This window comes from Squalius cephalus, assembly GCF_949319135.1.
Source record: "Squalius cephalus genome assembly, chromosome: 20".
In the NCBI taxonomy this organism is placed as follows: Eukaryota; Metazoa; Chordata; class Actinopteri; order Cypriniformes; family Leuciscidae; genus Squalius; species Squalius cephalus.
In genome coordinates this window covers 27672748-27695144 of record NC_137141.1, presented here as the reverse complement: position 1 = coordinate 27695144, position 22397 = coordinate 27672748, and the positions used below count along the sequence as shown (strand labels likewise).

The window sequence follows — 22397 nt, the reverse complement described above, 5'->3', positions numbered from 1 at the left end:
TGAAAACAATAAATGGCTTTGATGCAATGGTTCTTCTCCCTTGTGTCAGTTCCACCTACTGGAACATTATTGATTTTCAGATATTCTTGAATGAACTTACACAATAACTACTCAAAACCAATGATCCCACTTTATATTAAGTCTTTAACTACTATGTACTTAAATTTAAATTAATCATTTTAATACAATGCACTTATTGCGTACATTTGTTTTTACATGTATTTCTGTAATAACATCTATAATTACACTATTGACCCTTCTCTTACACCTCAACCCATCCTTAAACCTAACCATACTGACCTGTCCCTTACCTTAGCCGTATCCCACCTCAGAAGCAAAAGTGTTTTGCAATACATGAACAAAGTACATTGTACATTATTAATAATTTTTTCATAAGTATATGGTAGTTAAAGACGCCTAATGTAAAGTGTGACCAAATAATTTCCTCTTCATCCAATTTAAGCAGTTTTGTACAATTTATTATGATAGATGTTATAATGTAAAGCAATATGATATATAAAGCATCAGTAATCCTGCTTTCCAAATACAAGCAATTGAAAAACCAGTGTCCACCAATCATTCTTTTTTGTGTGTGTGTGTGGTGAAATCTTTACTGATTATTATAGTAAACTTAAAAATAACTTTTATATTGATAGTAATATTTCAACATGAACACTTACTGGACAAAAAGCGTAGGTTTACTTTATGCACAAAAACCATGTTAAAATGAGAGTATCAAATATGATACATCAGGCTTTTGAGGAACGTTTATATGTTATTATGTTTTGCCCTCCACAATTAAAACTACATTGGGAGACAATGACAACTGATATTTATATGCATTTGATTCAACTAGTCAGCTATACTGTAATAAATATTTCATTGATTTACATTACAAACTATCAGAATTGCATCTTACTTTTTGGCCATATAAAAATCAGCAACTGCACCAAATTGCATATATTTGCTCAGTTTGGGCCTCTTAATAAAATTGAGGGTTTTTTTCCTCATTGAGTATAAGCTCCATATTCTCACTACATCATATTACATGAGCCACAAAAGCCTGATGTATCAAACATGATACTTAAAACACATTTTTTTAAACACCATCTTTCATGTATTTTGTCTAAAATCACAATAAACTGCTCCAAAAAAAAATTAGAATAATTTTCTGACTATTATTTCATATCCCAGGCATTGCAGGGTTAAACCTACAACACCTACAAGTACTACAAAGACCCTAAACAGGGAATCAGTTCGTCTTTACAATTTGACTGAAAAGTTGAAATTGAAGTGCGGATGAGTTTGTGATAGCCATTCATCCAACCTAAAACTACATCTTTTAAACAGACTGATCAAACGCAATGCCTGCAAATGTGAAAATGACTGCGAACGACCAAAAGAGAGCGAGACGAAGCAGACGCCTTCTCTTAATTCAGTTTATGCAAACACATCATCACCCTTCTCTTAAAAAGATTACTAGGTAGGTACAGAGAAAGGAGACATCTCTCTTGACAAACCACACATATATGTGCTGTCTGGAGGCAGAGTGCGGCGGAGAATGATAAGTGGGAGAGAGTCGGATGGGAGGGAGAGAAACCAGTGAGCGTGCTCCAATTCATTTGGAGTTTCATTAGCGAAAGAGAGAGAGACAGATGGAGAAACATGGAGATGGAGGAAAAGGCAGAAGAACAAAAAGAAATCAAGGGATTTTCAAAAAAAAAAAAAAAGATGTTTGTCTAAAATCAATAAGTATTCCCTCCCCTTCCTCACCCTCTCCAGCACACGTATACCACTGCTCTCTACCTGTCACATGCTATCCGGTTTTATTTTGCCATTAAGAAATCTGAAACTACATCGAACACGAGTGAGCGGTCACTTTACAGCGCTGCACATCAGTAACCATTCTATTACAGCTGCGCGTGGAGTATCGACAACCCCTGCTGAGGTGCACGCGGAGCAAGGGATCGAGATGGAGCCTGAAACAAAGAGAGTAAATGGGAAAAGATGAAGAGAAAAAGAGTGAGCAAAAGAGAGAGAGAGAGAGAGAGAGAGAGAGAGAGAGAGAGAGAGAGAGAGAGAGAGAGAGAGAGAGAGAGAGAGAGAGAGAGAGAGAGAGAGAGAGAGAGAGAGAGAGAGAGGAACAGCCCTCTGGCTAAGACCAGCCTGCTGCGCCCTTGAGAGTCGGCGAGAAGAGGAGCTGAACTCAGTAAACTCCATAGTTCTGAGAAAGAAAGAAAAAAGAGAGAAAGAACCCAATCATCTGGCCCTGCACCCTGCCTATACTCAACAAATTACCTCTCCATTTCACCTGTCTTCACCAATTATCAATTATTGATGAATGAATCTCCTTACCAGGTGGGGGAGGAGGAGAAGAAGAGAGGAATGAAGGAAGGTCGGGTTGAGAATCAAAACCACAAGGGCTTCATTTTCGAATGATTTAAGGCATTTGGTTTAGCGGTTCTTGAAAGTCTGCATTCATCTGTTGGTGCGGAAGCATTCCATGCGAGTTATTTGTGTGTACATGCGGTAAGCTTTGTTGTGTTCTAATCAAAGGGTAAAAGAGTGCTAGAATGAAGAGAGGTGAAGTGGGGAACCACCAAGAAATCGTTCTTGTTCAGGGCTGCTTCATTTAAAACAAATACTGAATTTAGGACACTGGGTCGTGTTAATGGTTCTTCAATGTCTAGATCCTTGCACTGATGAAGACAGAACTCTGTACTAAAACACTCTGACAGTGTTTCCTGCACCATCATTCAGCGGTGGCACTGCAGAACTAGTGAATCTACCACCACAGGAAGAACAAAGTTAACAGTTCACAAGAGGTGTGAATTTGCAGTCTGAAGGGAATCCTGAAAAAAAAATTGCATCACTGTTTCGGCGAAAATATTAAGCGTCCGGCATAACCGTTTTTGACTGACAATGTTGAGAAATGTTTCTTGAGCAGCAAATCAACCAATTTGATTTCTGAAGGATCATGTGACACATAATAATCTTGTTAGTAATCAGACTAACACAGACTGAAAAGACCTCAATCAATCCGACTGAGCTTGATCCGAATTGAAATTTTATTGGATTTAAATGGGTGGTGTAGACCTGAAATAATTTGATCAACAGTAAAAAAATTATGTAAGTAAATGCTTGAATCCGACTATTTTCTCAATTGGATTCAAAAATACCTTGTGCAGTGCCATGATGCATATGTTTACATACGTTTTATGTCATAAAAACATGCATATGATTATTTATGTCTCATGTCTTACAAACTGGTCAGTGGATGAGGCTGAATATTTACAAATTTTTGCAAAAAAAAACAAAAACACGACATAAATGTCAGGTTTTTTTTTTTTTTAGATGTTATTAAGGCAAAAACGACAGTTATACTCATGGTAGCTCCGATAACATTATTGCAGTGGCTTTCTCTGGTTCTGAAAACGACGACTGGGCACTGCACATGCTCTGAAGTTTTGTTTGACATACATGTAATGCACATTGCAATCCGATTCACATATTCGGTTATATGTTAAGGGTTCATATAAACAGAACGTCCAAAATCTGAAATTGGAATGAATTCATTCCGACTGACGAAAATTACTGCATATAAACATACCAACTGAAGACTGTAGTAATAGCTCCTGAGAATTCAGCTTTGCCATCACAGGACTAAATACTGAAATAGAAAACAGTTATTTTAGTTTGAAATAATTTCACAGTATTACTGGTTTTACAGTTCTGATCAGGTAAAAAGATTTATATAGACCTTATAATTCACATCTCTAAATAGTTTTATTTACAGTCATATCTGGAGGTCAAAGACTATTTTCATTCAATGACCTCTCACGTGCACACACACACTAGATACAATAGGTAATGCCCCCATAACTACGCTCTAAAACCTCCATACAAAAACTTGTGGCCACAAGTCCACAGACGTTTGCTTTGTATGTCCTACGTCTTCATATAAACCACCATGCACAACCTTTCTGTTGACAAGGACATGAGATGATACGGAGATGAATTCCGGTGTCTTTTTCCAACCGCTGTTTGTTTATTTTGCCCTTCCAGTTCAGGAAGAAATGTAAAACACACAAACACAGCTCACACCGACAGCTGTGACTCAAAGCTGTTGCACTCAGTACCAAGAGGTCGAGCAGAAAGCACAAACAAGTGGAGCGGCTGAGGCCAACGAGTGAGGTGATTCCAGTGAGTAGTTCACAGCAGAGTCAGGTCTCTCTCTCTCTCTCTCGGCACACATGGCGCCTCGCTGCCTCATGCTCTCAGGGCCCAGCGAGGCGGAGCCAGCATCACAGAGAGCAAAATATTTCATCTGTGAGTCACAGCACCCGCACGCTGCCGACTCCTCCGACGCTGCAGAACTGAAGTTTACACACCAAAACCTCTGTTGATTTATATCAAGGGTCAAAGAGCACTAGAAACTTTCTACAAGATTTCTACAATCTCTGGAGGAAATAAGAGTCATACTCGCCTATGCAGAACTGGAAGGAAGGAAGGAAGGAAGGAAGGAAGGAAGGACGGAAGGAAGGAAGGAAGGAAGGAAGGAAGGAAGGAAGGAAGGAAGGAAGGAAGGAAGGAAGGAAGGAAGGAAGGAAGGAAGGAAGGAAGGAAGGACGGATGTAGAGACGTAAGGAAGGACGGATGTAGGGACGGAAGGAAGGAAGGAACGAAGGAAGGAAGGAACGAAGGACGGATGTAGAGACGTAAGGAAGGACGGATGTAGGGACGGAAGGAAGGAAGGATGTGGGGACGGAAGGAAGGAATGACGTAAGAAAGAAAGAACGGATGTAGAGATGGAAGGAAGGAAGGATGTGGGGATGGAAGGAAGGAAGGAATGACGTAAGAAAGAAAGAACGGATGTAGAGACGTAAGGAAGGAAGGAAGGAAGGAAGGAAGGAAGGAAGGAAGAATGTGGGGATGGAAGGAAGGAATGACGTAAGAAAGAAAGAAAGAAAGAAAGAAAAAAGAAGCGAAAAAGAAGAAAAAGAAAAAAGAAAGAAGGAAGGAAGGAAGGAAGGATGTAGGGATGCAAGGAAGGAATGACGTAAGAAAGAAAGAAAGAACGGATGTAGAGACGGAAGGAAGGAAGGACGGAAGGAAGGAAGGATGTAGGGATGCAAGGAAGGAATGACGTAAGAAAGAAAGAACGGATGTAGAGACGTAAGGAAGGAAGGAAGGAAGGAAGGAAGGAAGGAAGGAAGAATGTGGGGATGGAAGGAAGGAATGACGTAAGAAAGAAAGAAAGAAAGAAAGAAAGAAAAAAGAAGCGAAAAAGAAGAAAAAGAAAAAAGAAAGAAGGAAGGAAGGAAGGAAGGATGTAGGGATGCAAGGAAGGAATGACGTAAGAAAGAAAGAAAGAACGGATGTAGAGACGGAAGGAAGGAAGGACGGAAGGAAGGAAGGATGTAGGGATGCAAGGAAGGAATGACGTAAGAAAGAAAGAACGGATGTAGAGACGGAAGGCAAGAAGGAAGGAAGGATGTGGGGATGGAAGGAAGGAATGACGTAAGAAAGAAAGAACGGATGTAGAGACGTAAGGAAGGAAGGAGGGATGTGGGGACGGAAGGAAGGAATGACGAAAGAGAAAGAAAGAAAGAAAGAAAGAAAGAAAGAAAGAAAGAAAGAAGAAGAGGGAAGGAAGGAAGGAAGGAAGGAAGGAAGGAAGGAAGGATGTGGAGACGGAAGGAAGGAAGGAATGACGTAAGAAAGAAAGAACGGATGTAGAGACGGAAGGAAGGAAGGAGGGATGTGGGGACGGAAGGAAGGAATGACGAAAGAAAGAAAGAAAAAAGAAGAGGGAGGGAAGGAAGGAAGGAAGGAAGGAAGGAAGGAAGGAAGGAAGGAAGGAAGGAAGGAAGGAAGGAAGGAAGGAAGGAAGGAAGGAAGGATAATAGTTGGGTCAACTCATCATTTAAAGCACATGGTTAGGTATTTGAACTAACCCGTATCCACAAGTATGTGGAACAGCAAGAGTGATGCTTGTAAGCAGCTCTAATAATGCACAATGGGCCGAGTCGCTGCCTGTAACTTTCATGAAGGCGCATGAGACCTCCTCCAGCCGGCACTGAACTTCGGTCTTCCTCTTTTCAGTGGTGCGGCTTTTCCCTCAATCTCCCTCCACTTGGTGACTATTCTTTTTCCTTACGCTCTTCCACTCATTCTTTAACTCCCTTTCCCTTTTCCAAAGGCAGAGACAGGATGTAGCCCACACCCATGCGGTGAACGACCATTCCTGCCATGCATTTTTCACATATTGCAAATGTCTGAAGGTCCACGGAGAGGCTGCTGGCATTGAGGAGAGGTCCACAACACACACAAGCACACACACACACAGAGAGAGAGAGAGAGTTCCTCTTCACTGCATCTGTGTGGTCCACATGAACAAACAGGCTTCATGGTCTCAGAATCAGACTTGTGTGCTGCGGACCAAAGATGAAATCTCTTTTATACGCATAAGTACTGTCTAACCCTGTACTTACAAACCCCTCAGATATACCCTTCTGCTGATGAATCTCTACAGCAGCCATTTTGGAGGAAGGTTCTGCTCACAGCAGGAAAAGATTCTCTTTTAAAAGACAGTTCATTCAAGGTGTTTTAAGGGCTGTCAATCATCTGAACATTACATAATGGACAAGACAATTATCTTGCAGCTTTTTGCCTGCACCTCTAACAAGATTTAAAGGATTAGTTTACTCCGTAATGAAAATTCTCTCATCATTTACTCACCCTCATGTCTATCCAAACCCACAACTTCCTTCCGTGGAACATAAAAGGAGATCTTTTGAAGAATGTCTAGGATGCTCTTTTCCATACAATATCAGTGAATAGGAACCAGGGATGTAGAGCTCCAAAAATGATAATCACAAGATGCAAGAATGACATTTTATGCTGCCTTTTGTCACACTTGGAGTTGACAGCACTGGTCATTCGCTTTATGGAATACTATATGCCATTATTCTATGGAGCAGCAACGACATTCTGCAAAATACCTCCTTATCTGTTCCACGCACACTGTAAAAAAATATTGTTGGTTTAACTTAAAAAATTAAGTAACCTGGTTGCCTTAAAAAAATTGTGTTTATTGAACTTAAAATTTAGTTAAAGGGATGGTTAGCCCAAAACTGAAAATTGTCGTCATTTACTCACCCTCATGTTGTTCCAAACCTGTATGAGTTTCTTATTTGTGTTTAACACAAAAGAAGATATGTTGGTAACCAAACTGTTGACAGTAGACATTGAGTATGTTTTCCCTACTTTGGAAGTCAATGGCTACCGTCAACTGTTTAATTACCACCCTTCTTTAAAACGAAAGAAACAGGTTGGGAACAACTTATAAGTGAATAAGTGATGACAAAATTTTTATTTTTGGGTGAACTATCCCTTTAATACAATGAAGGAGATTGGTTTAATCAACAGAAACTCAAAATATTAAGTTATCTGAACCACATTAATTATCTAAGCTGATTTGACAAAAGAAAAAAAAGTTGTGATACATCATGAAAAGAATTTTTTACAGTGCAAAAAAAGAACATACAAACCTGAAACAATGAAGGTGAGGCACTGAAACAGGATTCAATTAAGCCAAAGACACTAATCCAAAAATTAAAGCATTAAAGTTGTTCTTCACAATGAATCTGAATGCTGAAATGACAACAAATGTGTTCAAAAACTCTATAGATTATAGAGACTCTAGACTGAATAAAAGAAATGTACACACTGCACAGTCAGCACTTTGGTGGTCTTCTGATAATGGGCAGATGTGAAGAAACTAACTCGAGTGTGTGATCAAAATCAGCCTGCTATCAAAATAACTTACCACACAATGACACACACACACAGGCTTTCCAGGCTATCTGTGTGTTGTAATAATTAGCCAATAAAGACTTTGTCAACTTTCTTGTGCTGTCATCTAGTAGACCTCATTGTGAAAATAATATGTAATTAACAGAGAATTTAAATTATGTTAATTAATTTGACCAGATTTGAATAAAAAATGTTAAACTTCAAATTAAAAGACAAAATTGTCTCCGTTTAACAAAGTTTCTGTTCTTACGTCTGAGATTCTTATTTAAACTGACATAACGAGACACCATTTAAACAATAATATCATAGCTTAACATGTCTGATCCAATCGAATCTAAATGGATAAAATCAAGCGCCACCTACATTATTTCCCAATGAATATACAAGGTGGATGTCTTCGAAAAGTAATTCAGGTTTGGTGAGCTGATTGTGGGTGGCCATTGTGGACTGCAAACAAACTGGAAGACAGCTGCCGAGGAAGCATTAGGTGCACTCCCAATTCAAATACTCCAGAAAGTAAGCAGCAGAGTTATTTAGCCTAATAAGGTGCTAAAAATATACCTAATTTTGGCCAAAATCACATTTGATGTAACAAGGTTCCATTTCAGTTAGGATGCATCCTTAAAAGGTGGCTGTCTATGTAGGTAGTAGACAGCAAGGCACAAACCATAACTGAGCAAATTATTCTTTAAAAAGTTAAATGCTAATTGCTGTCGATTTAAAACAAAAGAAAAAAGACAAAAGCATCCATCTACCGTTTAGAGAAATAGGTCTAAAGGGTAAATTGTTTTCCAAATAACAATAAAACCTCAAGGAACAAACTTACTCCTACCTAAGTGCTTTCCAAAGTCAAATCTATTTTTATGAACGGTCAGCTCAAAGCATTGTGGGTAAAGCAGTCTCTCACAGCTACTCACGTGCATGCTTATCCGCGAGGGTGATGAGCGTTGTGGAGATGTCTCTGCGTCGGTAAAAACACACCACTTTGGCCTCCACGTTCCCATTCGCCGTCTGCAAACGGAAACAGAGTTGTCACAGCAACAGCCTCTAGACCAATCAGCTGCCGGGGAAGCCTCGATACGCAAACTGAGGACTAAATCATAACCGTGACCTAAACACCTCTGCACTTCCTGGGTGATTTGAGAGGGTCTCGTGATGGAGAGAAGATGAGGAGGGAGAGCAGTGTGATGTTAGAGGATAAGGCTTGAAAGTGTGAGCACGGTGAGAACAACAAAAAAAAAGTCAGAAAACTGTAGCTTTGAGATTTGTCAGTCATTTAGGCGTGGGTTTTTCCATGCACACACTGCAAAACTGAAGCTTGTCAACCAGCATATATATTTAAAGAAATTTTTCATACAAAATTTGAAATTCTTTCATAAACTCATCATGCTGTTACAAACCTGTATGAATTCCTTCTTTTGGAACACAAAAGCGATGAAAGTGAATGAGTACTGGGGCTGTCAAGCTTTGAAAAAAGACAAAAACCACCAGAAAAGAATCATAAAATTGGTCCATATGACTCGAAGGAGTATATTCTTCAAATTTCGAGACCATACAATAGGTTTGTGAGATCAACATTTTTGACACTGATTTAGTTAGTGCGGTAAATTAACGAACTGAATCAGTTTAATTGGTGAATCAATCATTCAGGGTTAGGCTTAAACCTATGATTCAGATTTATAAGGACTGGATAGCTTAAAAAGAGTCAACTCAAAAGAACGATGTCTTCCTGAATCAAAAATTGCTCACCAAACCTAACAGCGAAAGCGAATTATTTTGTCATGCTTCTCACATAAATCTATCATATGTCTTCCAGTCTTATTTTACTATCATAGTATTTTTTTTTTCATATTTTGAATTAGCTTTTAATTTTATATTTTCTGTTTTCATTTTAATTTGAGCAATTTTATTGTGCTTTTGTCATCATTTCAATTTAGCTTATATTCACTTTTTATGTGTATTTTAGTTAAGTACTTCAACTCACTAGAGGAATGCTGCAACTTGGCTCCAATCCTACAATCTTTTTGTTGCAGACTTAAAGCATTAAAGGGTGACAAGCTTCAGTCTCATGGTGTTGGATTGGCTTTAGCAACACGCACATTCGTTTGTCACTCACCTTGTTGAGTTCCTCTATTCGCCTGATCAGCAGTGGGTTACTGGAGGAGTTTTCAAAATAAACATAATCTGTGAGGAGAGAAAGAAACAAGCGTTAGTGTTAACACACCTCCAGTCTGTCAGCGACAGCAAGCATCTCCTGTCACGCTCACACACCTGCTGAGGCTTACCGGACTGTTTCAGAGACTAAACAGAGCATTCTCCGTCGGGCTACATGACAGAAGCGCTGCTGCGTTTGGCCAGTTCCCCAACAACGGCACTTGAAAACAAATGCGTTGACACTGTGAAAAGCCATGGCGTTTGTAACTCAACCTCATGTATAACCTTCAGTGCCCACTTTTGACTGGCACCAAACGACATACCAGTATCAGGACTGTCACGGGCAAAACAGGCCATTAAACACAAACAAGTTAGACATGACGCTCATTTTGATGCTCTACATCAATTAATTCGAACCTGCATTAAAAAATGCAATTCAAACACACAGCTCTTCTATAATCAGCATGTTGTTGATTTGTGAATTAAAAAATAATAATAATTCAAACTCAAATTCATCAAACCACAAGTGTCAGGGACTCGGGGAGATACAACCGGCCTGATTTCATAAAGAAAAAAAATCATTAAAAAAGTTCATTCTTGAAATGAAAACCTTAGTTGAAAAAAATTAAATGAATGAGTTTTCAAAAAATGAAAAATTATGTCAATTACTCGCCCTTTTTTCGTTCCAAACCTGTAAGACTTTCGTTCATCTTCAAAACAAAATGAAAATATTTAATAAAATCTAAGAGATTTCTGTCCCTCTATTGAGTCCACTCAACTACCATTGTTACACTTCAAAAAGTTCATAAAGTGATCATAAATCTAATCCATATGAATTGAGCGGTTTAGTCCAAATTTTTGGAAGAGACACGATCGCTTTATATGATGAACAGATTGAATTCAGGCTTTTATTCACATATAAACATTTATCAACTGTCAGTGGAGGAACAGAAATCTTTCAGATTTCATTTACAGATCTTCATTTGTGTTTCAAAGATGAATGAAAAGTTTACAGGTTTGGAACGACATGAGGACGAGTAAATAATTACATTTTTTTCTTTTTTTGGGTAAAAAAATGGTCACTTTAACACAGAAAACAGAACAGGAAATGATATCATAGAGAGAACCCCTGTGGACTCTCATGACAGTGTCAAGGTCAAGAACACAACATTTTTTAACTTTTGATACACAGCAAGGTTAGTTCAAGTAGTATAACGCCATGTAAAACAACAATATTTATTAATAAATAATTTACCTTGAAAATTTTTAAATATTTAAAAACTGCACATTCACGAATTCAGGGCATAAGGGACATACTTTCTACTTGAATAACATGAGGAGTCATTAAAATTAAATGAATTAAATTAAAACTTTTCTTAAAAATGGTACAGCATTTTTGGATGAAATGCTACATAAAAACATAATTTCTAAGAACTTAGCACATGATAAAAATTCTTTTATCATAGCCTCACTTTTATGTCATTGACCCTCCTACCGATTCTCTCAGTCTTTCTTGTGTCAACCCTCCTTTCTGGATGTGTTTGTGTTCTGTGCGTGTGCTGTTGGCCTTGCTCCAGGGCGTGTGGGCTCTGTGGAGGCTTACGGCTCTGCGGGACGTCCCCCGCAGGCCTCAGGCTTGGTGGGGTGCCTGGTCTTAACCCTGTGTGTGCCAGGACCTCTGGCAGATTACACCCCACATACGGCAGACGGCATAAATACACACACACGCTACAACAGTAATCCCATGGTTTCGGGGGGTGGGGGGGACCAGAACACCAAGTCTGGCAAAAACACGTTTGCAAACTCAGTGTTTGGTAACACAGCCATGTGAGACTACACTTCCTGTTTCATAGAGAAGTCTGTTTACTCATATATCAAAATGGTTGAATTTGCTGAGAATTTAAACGACAAAAAACAACTGGAACTAAACTTCAGGAATGAAGGCTGAGAATTACTAACTTTGATCTTGAAAGAATACACTAAAATAAAACTGTGTAGAAATAACTTTCAAGTTTGTTTTGTTTTTTTTTACAAATTTTAGATGTTCTATATGAAAAGAGAAAATCGCTTACTGCACCTCTTATGCTGTATTATGTGGAGCAGGATTTTAAACCAATGACATTTTATGGTGGGTGGGCTGCCCAGCTCAATGCCAAAGAAAAAGACACCAAGCAACCACTCGTTGTGGTCACAGCTGATTAGAATGAAACTTAGATTTAAATGTAATAGATAGCTTTTATCACTTGTCACTTTATACAGTCAGGCCTGGAGAGAACACAGTGCTGTCCCTTCATATGTCCTGTTGAAAAAATTCTGTCTATGGCAACATTGGCTATAAAGAGACAGGAAGCGACTTTGGTTCTTGATGACCTAATATGTTGTCTTGGAAAAACTGGGAGGTTCCTGTATGCTCCTGTTTGTTGTTTTTTCTTTCCACCAAGAAGTGTGTGCTGGCTGGTCTGTAGCACTTTACTCAGACTTTCAGACAGATGTTACAGCATACACAGTGGTCTACTACAACTGAAAATAAACTAACACAAACACAGAACACCAGAGATTTAGATGTGATATTTTCTATATACTGTTTAGGATTTTTAAAGCATATTGAAACAATATATATATATATATATATATATATATATATATATATATATATATATATATATATATATATATATATATATATATATGTATACACAATCAAACTTGCAGCTCTTGCACTTCTCTATTAAAGAGGGGTCATCATATTTGGGGTCCTTGGCAACAGTTAAGATGAGATGCACACTTTCAACTTACAACAAGAACGCATTCTTGCATTCAAAACAGCAAGGCGTAGTACAGCAAAACTAGTTCTATTTCTAGTTCTATTTTTTTTAAAGATGCAAAAAACAAGCTTTTTTTTTTTAAATAAAACGGATTGAATAGTAAAATGAGTAGTTAATCTTACGAATGTCATTTGCTGCCTAAAGTGTACAACTTAAAGACCCCTTCGCTTTATTTAATGTTGAAAAATGTTAAATGTATATGTGGTGTTTTTAAGATGCTTTAATACAAACCGTGTGCAAATTCATAAGTCAACACCATTGATGAGTATTTTCTCCTTAAAACTGCAGTGGGAAAAAAAAATGTGGTTTGAAATCGCCGGCGTTTCTTACATCCCAAACTACCCTGTAACCAATCACGTCAACGTGCTTTAGCATATCATTAACTGTGAAGCAGGGGAGTCTAAGAGAAGCCAGGTTATCTGGCTAGATTTTTCTATTGATATAAAAAATCGGGTACATTTAGCAAATTAGCGGGTGAATTATGTATATTATGATGTTATGATGAACTGCATGCCTTTTTCCACTGACGATCTAAATTGTTCAAAGCGTTTTTAAGGATGCTGATTGTTAGAAGGCACCTGCTTGACTCTGAGATGGCGAACGGGAACACGGTTCGTGGAACATTAGCAACACATTATTAGCTGTTAACGTAGTCAAGCCAAAGGCTAATCATAGTAATTACCATTATGAGTCCGACACTGTAGAGAGCGATACATAAAGCGCATTTCCATTCTGATACTTGTAGACGAGCTTGTGTGAGTGAGTGGAGGCGGGGCTCATTTGCATATTCACGGTTCTGCATATACTAAATGAAGCAAAGGTACAGAGTTACATTCAAGATATTTTAAGGCATGAATAGCCTACATTTTCTTTCACTGGGAAAAAAAACGTTTAAATATGCCATTTTGGTGATTAAAGTTAAGTTTTAAGGGATAAAATTATTGACTACATGGTGACTTGTGCGTAATGTTTTGGGATCTCAAGAACCTTGGAACCTAAAAACATTGATTGTGGATCAAAAGAGGTTGCGAATCCCTGACATACACAGTCATGAATCTTCCACTCCATCTGAGACTCATTCAGCCATGTGCGTTTGACCGTATCTATCAGTGTGTATGTGTAAGACTTGGGCCGCACCTCTTTGCTGCTTATTTAATGAGTACAAGTTCTACCAGAGGCCTCCCAGACCAGAGCAAAACACAACAGAGTCAGAGCCACGGAGAACGAAGAGGAGCATAGCGAAGACCAGGATGCATCACTGCTGTCTCTCTCAGCTTCAGACAACCCCACTGCCATCTCTGCCTGCCTGTGCCCACAGCGAATGCTGTGCCCCCATCCCCCCACCAATCAGCAAGCGACACAGCCTGTGACATCACAGTGCAGTCAAATTTCCTGTGATCCAATCCGTGCATGTTGCCGAGCCTTACTGAGACTGAGGGTGAAGGAAAGACAGACAGAAAGAGAGTGAGGGAGAGAGTTAAGTGCAGGGAGTGAAGTTGAGTGAAGAGAGACAGACAAAGAGCGAGAGATACAACGAACAAGCCAACATTTAAAAAAAGAGATACTTAAAGATACAAAAAAAGTTTAAAGGACAAACTAGGGATGAATATTTTGTAAAATGTAAAATATATAAACTTCTCGACTTCATTAAATCGGCAGGCTCACATGCAATCAGGCTGGACTTCAGGAAGTGTAGGCTGCCCTGAGCTCAACTCAGAGGACGAGGTCTCCGTGACCCAGCCGCTGCAGGAGACCCCAGCCTGCACAGGTCCTCGGAGGGTACAGAGGCCATTCAATCCCTGTCTTAGGACAATCAGACCCGGACCCACGAGACATCCGTTACTATGGCAATGCCTGTTAATTCAAGCTTATGCGCCAAACACATACACAGAGCATTAGTGCAATAGGTTATTCTTGCTCTCTGCCTCCGGCTCAGGGATTCGAGTTATACAACACCTTCTCCAACAACACGGAACCAAGTGCGTGTCTCACAACCTAAAAACCAGTGGTGGGACACTCAAGTTCAACCCGCTCATTTCAAACCAGGAACTATATCTCAGATTTCTTCAAAAAGATCTTCATTTGTGTTCCGATGATGAACGAAAGTCTTACAGGTTTGGAACGACATGAGGGTGAGTAAATGATGACAGAATTTTCATTTTTGGGTGAACTAACCCTTTAAAGCTGATGTTTGGAGGGGTTTTTGTATGTTTTTGAAAGAAGTCTCTTACGCTCACCAAGGCTGCATGTATTTGATCAAATAAATACAGTAATATTTTAAATAACTAATTTAATCCATCCTTGCAGAATAAAGGTATTTCTTCTTTCAAAAAGAATTTTACTGACCCAAACTTTTGAACTGTAGTCTTTATTTATACACTTTCTATTTTTTATTCATACTCTTTATTTCATTCATAAATGATAAAAAAAAAATGTTTAGCTATATATTTCTGTAGTGATGTTTCGGTTTATGTCTCTGTGGTCTTTCAGACGAGACTATTCTAAATGAAAGAGAACGAGGCGTTGTGTGTGAAATTGCAGGGTCTGTAATTGTGCCACCTTCATTTACACAAAGATCCTGACACAATGTCCACTATGTGACAAGCATTCAGTAGCAAGACATTTTTCTGTCCACACTAAAAGCAAAAAAGCAGCATGAAGTGTCTAATATTTGATGTTTAGTCAACATCAAATGGCATTCATTCTCTACCATTCACTTTCACTGAATAGGGAGGGATATTCAAAGAGAAATAAAATGCTTGATTTTGATACTTTATTTTATTCATAGGTCATTTGTTGGATTGGAAAAACTGGTCTTCCACTCCACAATAAAGCCAGACGTGAAACACAGCCGGCATCAATTTTTGAGGAGGATTTTTGACTGGAACATCAAGTTGGAAGGTCAAGCTCAACTGTGAGAGGGAGAGCATTACAAGTATCCCAATGTTTCAATGTGGAGTTTCAAGGCTTATTAATAAATTGAAATTGAATCTGAAATTTATCATTATTTGCCAATATTGATATAGCCTTTATTACTTTTACTGGGATTGGTAACACTTTATTTTAAGGTGACATAGTTAAACATTACTACATGTACTTACTATAGTAATAACAGTGAATTATGCATAATTACAAGTAACAAAACCAAACCCAAACCAAACCCTAACCTTAACGCTATAGTAAGTACATATAGTTAATTAATATTACTTAGTACTTATTTGAGTAAGTACAATGTAACTACGTCATCTTAAAATAAAGTGTAACTCTGGGATTAAAGGGGTGGTTGATTATGATTTCACTTTTCTAACTTTAGTTTAGTTTTTTTTTAGTTTAGTTTTTATTTTACATATTGTAAAAATGGGCATTATACCACCCCTTTAAACTACAGCAAGGCTTGAATTTCCTAATAATAGCCTGGAAATAGCTATTTGGAAATTGGTTAACAAACCCCCCCCCCCAAAAAAATTCTGATAATGACCAAAATGGAAAGCACAGGAGCATTTTATTTAATTGGAATAACATGCACTGATAAATCATGCACAATAAGTTTAGGAATGTGCAGTAGAAAGTAAATGGGACCAATTTTGACTGGCATGATTTGGAACAATTAGATATCACACTGTTGGTTGAACATCCCAGTGCGATGAGTCAAAAATAGAGAGCTAAAATGTATTGTTTGTCATCACAGTCATTAGGAGAAAAAACTATAGTATTGAGCTTGGTAAGGTCATGGAGTAAGACACGTGTGCAAACAGTCAGGGCAAAATAAGCATAATGAGCAATGAATAAAAAAACGCCAGAATAGGTTCGCTAAGAACACAGCCTCTTCTTGCAGGCATTTTTAGTGCAAATGGATCAAGGGTCAAATCAATTTTTAAAAATCAATACAATTTAAACACTTTTATCATAAAATAAAGCTACAGCAAAAGTAATGGCAGAAACTAGTTAGCTAATCCTCTGAGCATCTTCTCAGAAACAACGCCATTCCACTCCTCTCATTAAAGAATCTCTGCCAGCTGAGGAACTATTGAATAAATGATAATGTTGCTGTTTTAACTGTCAATCACACAACTGTACTAGAGAGATAACTGCTCCTGTGGAGGTGCTTCAGGACTCTGCAGCGCTCAGAGCAGCCTGGACTGATGCTTTGCTCGGCAAAGACAACTTGCAGTGTCTGTAATTACCTGTATTTAAATATTACAGAACTACAATCCCTGTTGTCTTGCTTTGTATACTCTATATACCAAATGGCCCAGGAAGAATATGGGAACTTTTTTTCTCTCTATCTTCTGCTGTGATTCTAAGGCAAGATCAGAAGAATTCTGTGGAATGGATTATCAAGATACATTCAAATTAGCAATTAGCATCAGTTATGAGTATATGAGTATAGTTATGAGGATGACGAGCATGTCTAATTCTACTGAAATCTCTTGAGCTTTAAGGGTCATTGATAAGTCCCCACTATAAAGAAAAGGAAAGTAGTTTAAAATGTGCCATATTCTTACAAATGTAATTCTTGAATTAATGTTGGTTTAATAGATTTATTTTTAAATCAATCATTAAAGAATCATTCTATAGTTGTCATGTGGTGTAACCATCAAGTAAAAAATAACATGCTTTACTTACACCTTGAATACAAGTGAATGTAAACATTTACACATCATAATAATAATAAATAGCATCATAATAAATTATAAATGGATTCATAATTCATAAATATAAGATTTTTGGGGAAGTCAAAACCATATGACATTTTACCTGTAGGAAATCCAGACTCCACAAACACCCATAAGACTGATTTTGTATATATTACCTTATATTTTAAGAGCCTATGATATCACTTCCTGTTTTATTTTTCTGCAATGTTAGCTGACATGACTTTGATTTGTCAGGCAATATTAAAGCGCACATATGCTATTTTAAAGGTTCCTTTAAATTTTGTTTTAGAAGTCTCCTACAACAGGTTTACATGCATCCAACTAAGGTTCATAATATAAATATCACCTAATTTCTCAAAGAGTCTGAAATTGGTTCAATTGAAGATTTAGTCTCTCTAATCCCTCCTTTCCATGAGCCTACTCTGCTCTGATTGGTCAGACAACCCAGTCAGTTGTGATCGATCTACCGAGAAAGAAAGAAAAAAAAAACGCCTATCACCATATATCTGAATTTCAGCTCCGGAGGTTTCGTCAGCGCTTGTGTTTCGAAGAGAAACGATGCCGTCTGTTTTTCTGTATCAATTCCAAAGCGCTGAAAATAGCATTTTCTCAATATGTCAACAACAGGAACCAAACTCTTCCAGAACGCAGCTGCAATTACAGTATACAAAGTAGACGTTGTTCAGGGCAGCCAATGAAGACCATAGGCTGGCATTATGCAAATGTGTTACATTATTATGTAGGTATGTACGTAGGAGACAGGAATTGCTGAAAACTTTAAAACTTTGCAGAGCTTTTACATTCACAAGCAGCTATATTACACACTGCATGAAAGGTAATATTCGAAAAAGCATAATAGGGGCACTTTAATCAAATTTAATATTATAAATATAGTAATAAATGATTATGCCAAACTTTCAAGAATTTAATTATTTTAATGAGGTTTTTATCCTCATTATAATATCAGAACATCTGTATCACCCTGACATTCTGATCTCCAAAAATTATCAATAACTTTAAATTCAGAAATTGAACATGCTCATCGTAGAAACGGTGTATTCAAGTCATTGCATTAATTAATTGCATTTTTCAGATATTTTTTTAATAAATTACCAGAAATGCCATCACAAGGAGTGTCACGTCATTGACCCTTATGCAAAGCTCTGCAGGCACAGATTCCTGGCCAGTGATTTACAGAAGACTCTACTAGGCTCACTTCAGCACAAACGAAATGTTAAAGCAACTGCATTTTCCCCAAGGTGGATGGAGAACAAAACGCTTTTTCAAAATGTACCACGTAATAGGATCCGGCTATTGTATTTGTACCAGACAGAAAAGTATGAAATTTGCTTGCTTTGTGGTATCATACATCAATTACTCCCAAGACCAACTGCAGGGCAAACACCCGCACAGACCGGACACATATTAGAGATAGCAGACACCTGGTAAAGCTTCCCAAATACCATAGCCTATATCTCTGCTCACTGCATCCATTGGTTTACGTTCCTCATTCATGGCTCCCAACTCAAACCTGACCCATCCCGAAGATAGCCAAGTTCAACGCCACCAATCGCAATGTGATTCATTCAATTTCCATCATTTCTCTGGCTGTTCATGGTGGTCTGTTTTGAATTTTTTTTCCCTCTGATTTTCTTGGCACATTTATTCTACGCTGGAGTCTAGGAGAAGCCTCCCTTCTGGGAGAAGAAAAGAGAGCCAGAGAAAAGCCGTTAGCTCAATGAGAGAGAATTCAGGCCGACTACCTTCTCCATCAAGTGTGAGGGAGGACAAAGGAGGAAGAGAACGCTGAGGCATTGTTTCTCCCTCACAGGGCATTGTTTTAACCATTATGGCTCCACTTCCAAATTCAATACCCCAAAATCCACTCAAAGGAAAACGATGATTGTATTGGAGCTATCAGGAGAATCGCGAAGAAGGTATCTGGGGGTGCTTTAATGAGATCCAAATGACAGTTATGGCACATTTCAGCAATTAGTACGGCTGCGCTAAGTGTATAGGGTGCACAGCAGAGGTCTGAACATGGAGGTGTAAAATTTTGCAAAACTGGCTTCATTCCAGACTGAGGTTGGTCAATGCGCTTCGTTTGGTCCACTAGACCGATGAGAGAAAAAGAGAAATGGAGAGAGTGCAGATGTCGTCGATCAGTCGTATCAGGTGATGCAGTAGCCAGCGGTATGGAGGCCCTTGGAGACTCTCTGCTGGATGAAGCGCCTGGGGCCAATTTCAGCCTCAGCAGCCAAAGATGTTGCAAACACTGGGAGGAGCGTGTAACAGAGTAACAGATATTTTTGCAATGATCTTAAAGTGCTGAACGAACGCATTCACAAACCTGTGATTCATCTCCGTACAGGACATCCAGTGAGAACAGCGACTGCTCAGAATCTGCTAACTGTATACTGAGTATTGCAGATCCAATAGGATCTATTGCAGATCTATTTAAATTGCAGGTCTAAATACTATGTGAAAACCGTATGCATTATTCCACCCTTTCAAAAAATGGTAGGCTTACTTTGTCACATAAATACATTCATGTCAAAATTAAAACTTGAGATAGATAAAAACGTCTTAAAATAATAGTTCAGTCAACAATGAAAATTGTCATCGTTTACTCACCCTCGTGTCGTTCAAAACGAGTTTTGTTCTTGTACTTCAAGCGAGTACAGTTGAGCTTTTGTGTTTACCAGATATGATGTGCTCTATGCATGTGCATTGATTTATATTTGAATAAAAGTCTTCATCTTATAAAGTGATCGTGTCTCTTCCGAAGACTTAGATTAAACCACTTGATTCATATGAATTACTTTTCAAAATGTTCATAAAGACATTGTAAGTGTGAAACTTTTGGTTGTGTGTACTTTCAATGGACAAAAATGATGAGAGAATATTAAATACATTTTCATTTGTCTTCAGAAGATGAATGAAAGTCTAATGGGTTTGGAACAACAGTAGGGTGAGTAAATAATTACAGGATTTTCATTTGTGGGTAAACTACCCCATTAAAAGTTGGTAAAAACTGTGGCAGATATTACTACAGTTCATTTGTGACACTGCAAATGAAAAGTCAAGTCATGCATCCTGCTCCTTTTCACAAATATAGTAGATAATCCAGGTACTCTATAAAACACAGTATACTGTATACTTCATATATTAGAAACATGTTTAAACACTAGAAACATCTAGACAGAAAAGAAGAAGACTCCCGATCGGATGTTCGCAAGTTAAATCAGAATATGTAAATTCACTTGTAACGCATCACCTGATGAAAGATCAGCTTTTCTTCAGGTTAGACCAAGTTCATCAACTATCTCAACAGTAAACTTCCCAAGCCAAATACTCTCATAACACCAATAATTACACTATGGACACTGTAAGCACACATTCATTCTCCCTAAATCAGCATAGCCAGGATGGTTAATTGATACCAACAGGGAATCCGTCACAGAGCCAAATGCAATCACTGGAAGGGATAAATGATCAAAAATGAAACTTCTGGCATCATTTACTCCCCCCTCATGATGTTTCAAATCTATATGACTTTGTTTCTTCCACAGGACACAAAAGGAGAGGTTAGGCTCAATGACAGCCTCAGTCACCATTCACTTTCATTGTATGGAAAAACAAATGAAAGTGAATGGTGACTGAGGCTGTCATTCTGCCTAACATCTCCTTTTGTGTTCTGCGGAAGAAACAAAGTCATATAGATTTGAAACATCATGAGGCGGGTGAGTAAATGGCAGAGTTTTCAATTATTTACTGTTCCTTTAAATTGATATCTGAGCTTCAGCCACAATAGATAATTGAGTTAATTAGAGATCATTGTGAACCTCTTTTAAATGTGTTAAATATATTAAAAGGCAGTAGTGCATTATTGGCACCTTCTTCATGAAACAGACAATTTGGGTATGCCAATATACATCTCCATAAAGTTAATTCTTTGACACATAGCATTACTTATTCTATACTTTATATCTACACAGCTTCTCCATGAGCACTGAAGTCACTGGACTCAATCTACTGGCTTAAAGTTTATGTGCCAAAACTTTCTCACTTCATCCATTACATTCAATATCTATAAAAAGTAAATTACAAGACAAAGATTTGACAATGTACCATCCTCTCCCATTAAAACAGAGTGTTTCTGACCCGTCAGAGTGTCTTAAGTGGGGCGTGCAGCTCAAACTTTAACTTTAAAAAAAAAAAAAAAAAAAAAAAAAAAAATCAAACGCTTCTCTTCTGTGTAAATTTAAGAGTTACCCGCTTGTTACTAACACTCAATGACACCCGCACGCGCTACATCATGCTAACGGCAATAAATGTAGCGGCAGTTAGTAGTAAAAACATTCTCGGGGTCCCGAAACGAGAGTGTTCCTCTTCATCTCGCTGCTCGCAATCCCCATCACCATCATCATCCTCTCACTGTAGTCCTACAGTACTTTAAAAAATAAAAGAGGAAGGACAAACCTAAAACTGCTAAGCCCTGTTGCGAAAAAGCATGAGCGAGAGCGACACACACAAAAGGGCACGACATTTTTTACCCAGCATGATCTCTTACCTCCGACCCGGTACATGTTGGCTGCCATGACTGCCCCCGGTCCTGCCTGGCGTCTCCAGGTAGGGCTTTCTCTCTCCGCCGCCGCCGCTGAGTGCTGTGCGCTGGAAAATGGTGGATTGATCAATACGAAGCGGACTAGTGAAGGGATCTTAAAGAGACAGTGCACATATTTTTACGAAGCCGCGTTCCACGGGGCGGTGTGAGGGATCTCGTTCAGAATCACCCGCGTGTTTAGAAACACCTTCTCAACAAAGCGGGATCCTTACGCAGGAGCAGAGACTCGGGCCACGGGACTGGAGAGCAGCGCGAGAGGGGAGGGGAAGGGGGTCTGCACGGGCAGCATCACTCGCGTTTCCCCGCCTACTTCAA

The 22397-nt window shown here is 38.5% G+C and overlaps 1 protein-coding gene across 2 annotated transcripts in view; it reads right to left on the bottom strand.

The window, feature by feature from the left end:
• Window positions 1-22278, bottom strand: part of mta1 (metastasis associated 1) — a 42824-nt gene extending 20546 nt beyond the window's left edge. For both annotated transcript variants that reach the window (XM_079852963.1, XM_079852962.1), the window contains exons 1-3: window positions 22029-22278; window positions 9935-10002; window positions 8736-8829 (exon numbers count right to left, since the gene is read on the bottom strand). In XM_079852963.1, coding sequence (XP_079709089.1) covers window positions 8736-8829; window positions 9935-10002; window positions 22029-22056 — 190 coding nt within the window. In that variant the 5' untranslated portion in view covers window positions 22057-22278. The remainder of the gene's footprint in view (window positions 1-8735; window positions 8830-9934; window positions 10003-22028) is intronic.
• Between the last annotated feature and the right edge of the window lie 119 nt (window positions 22279-22397).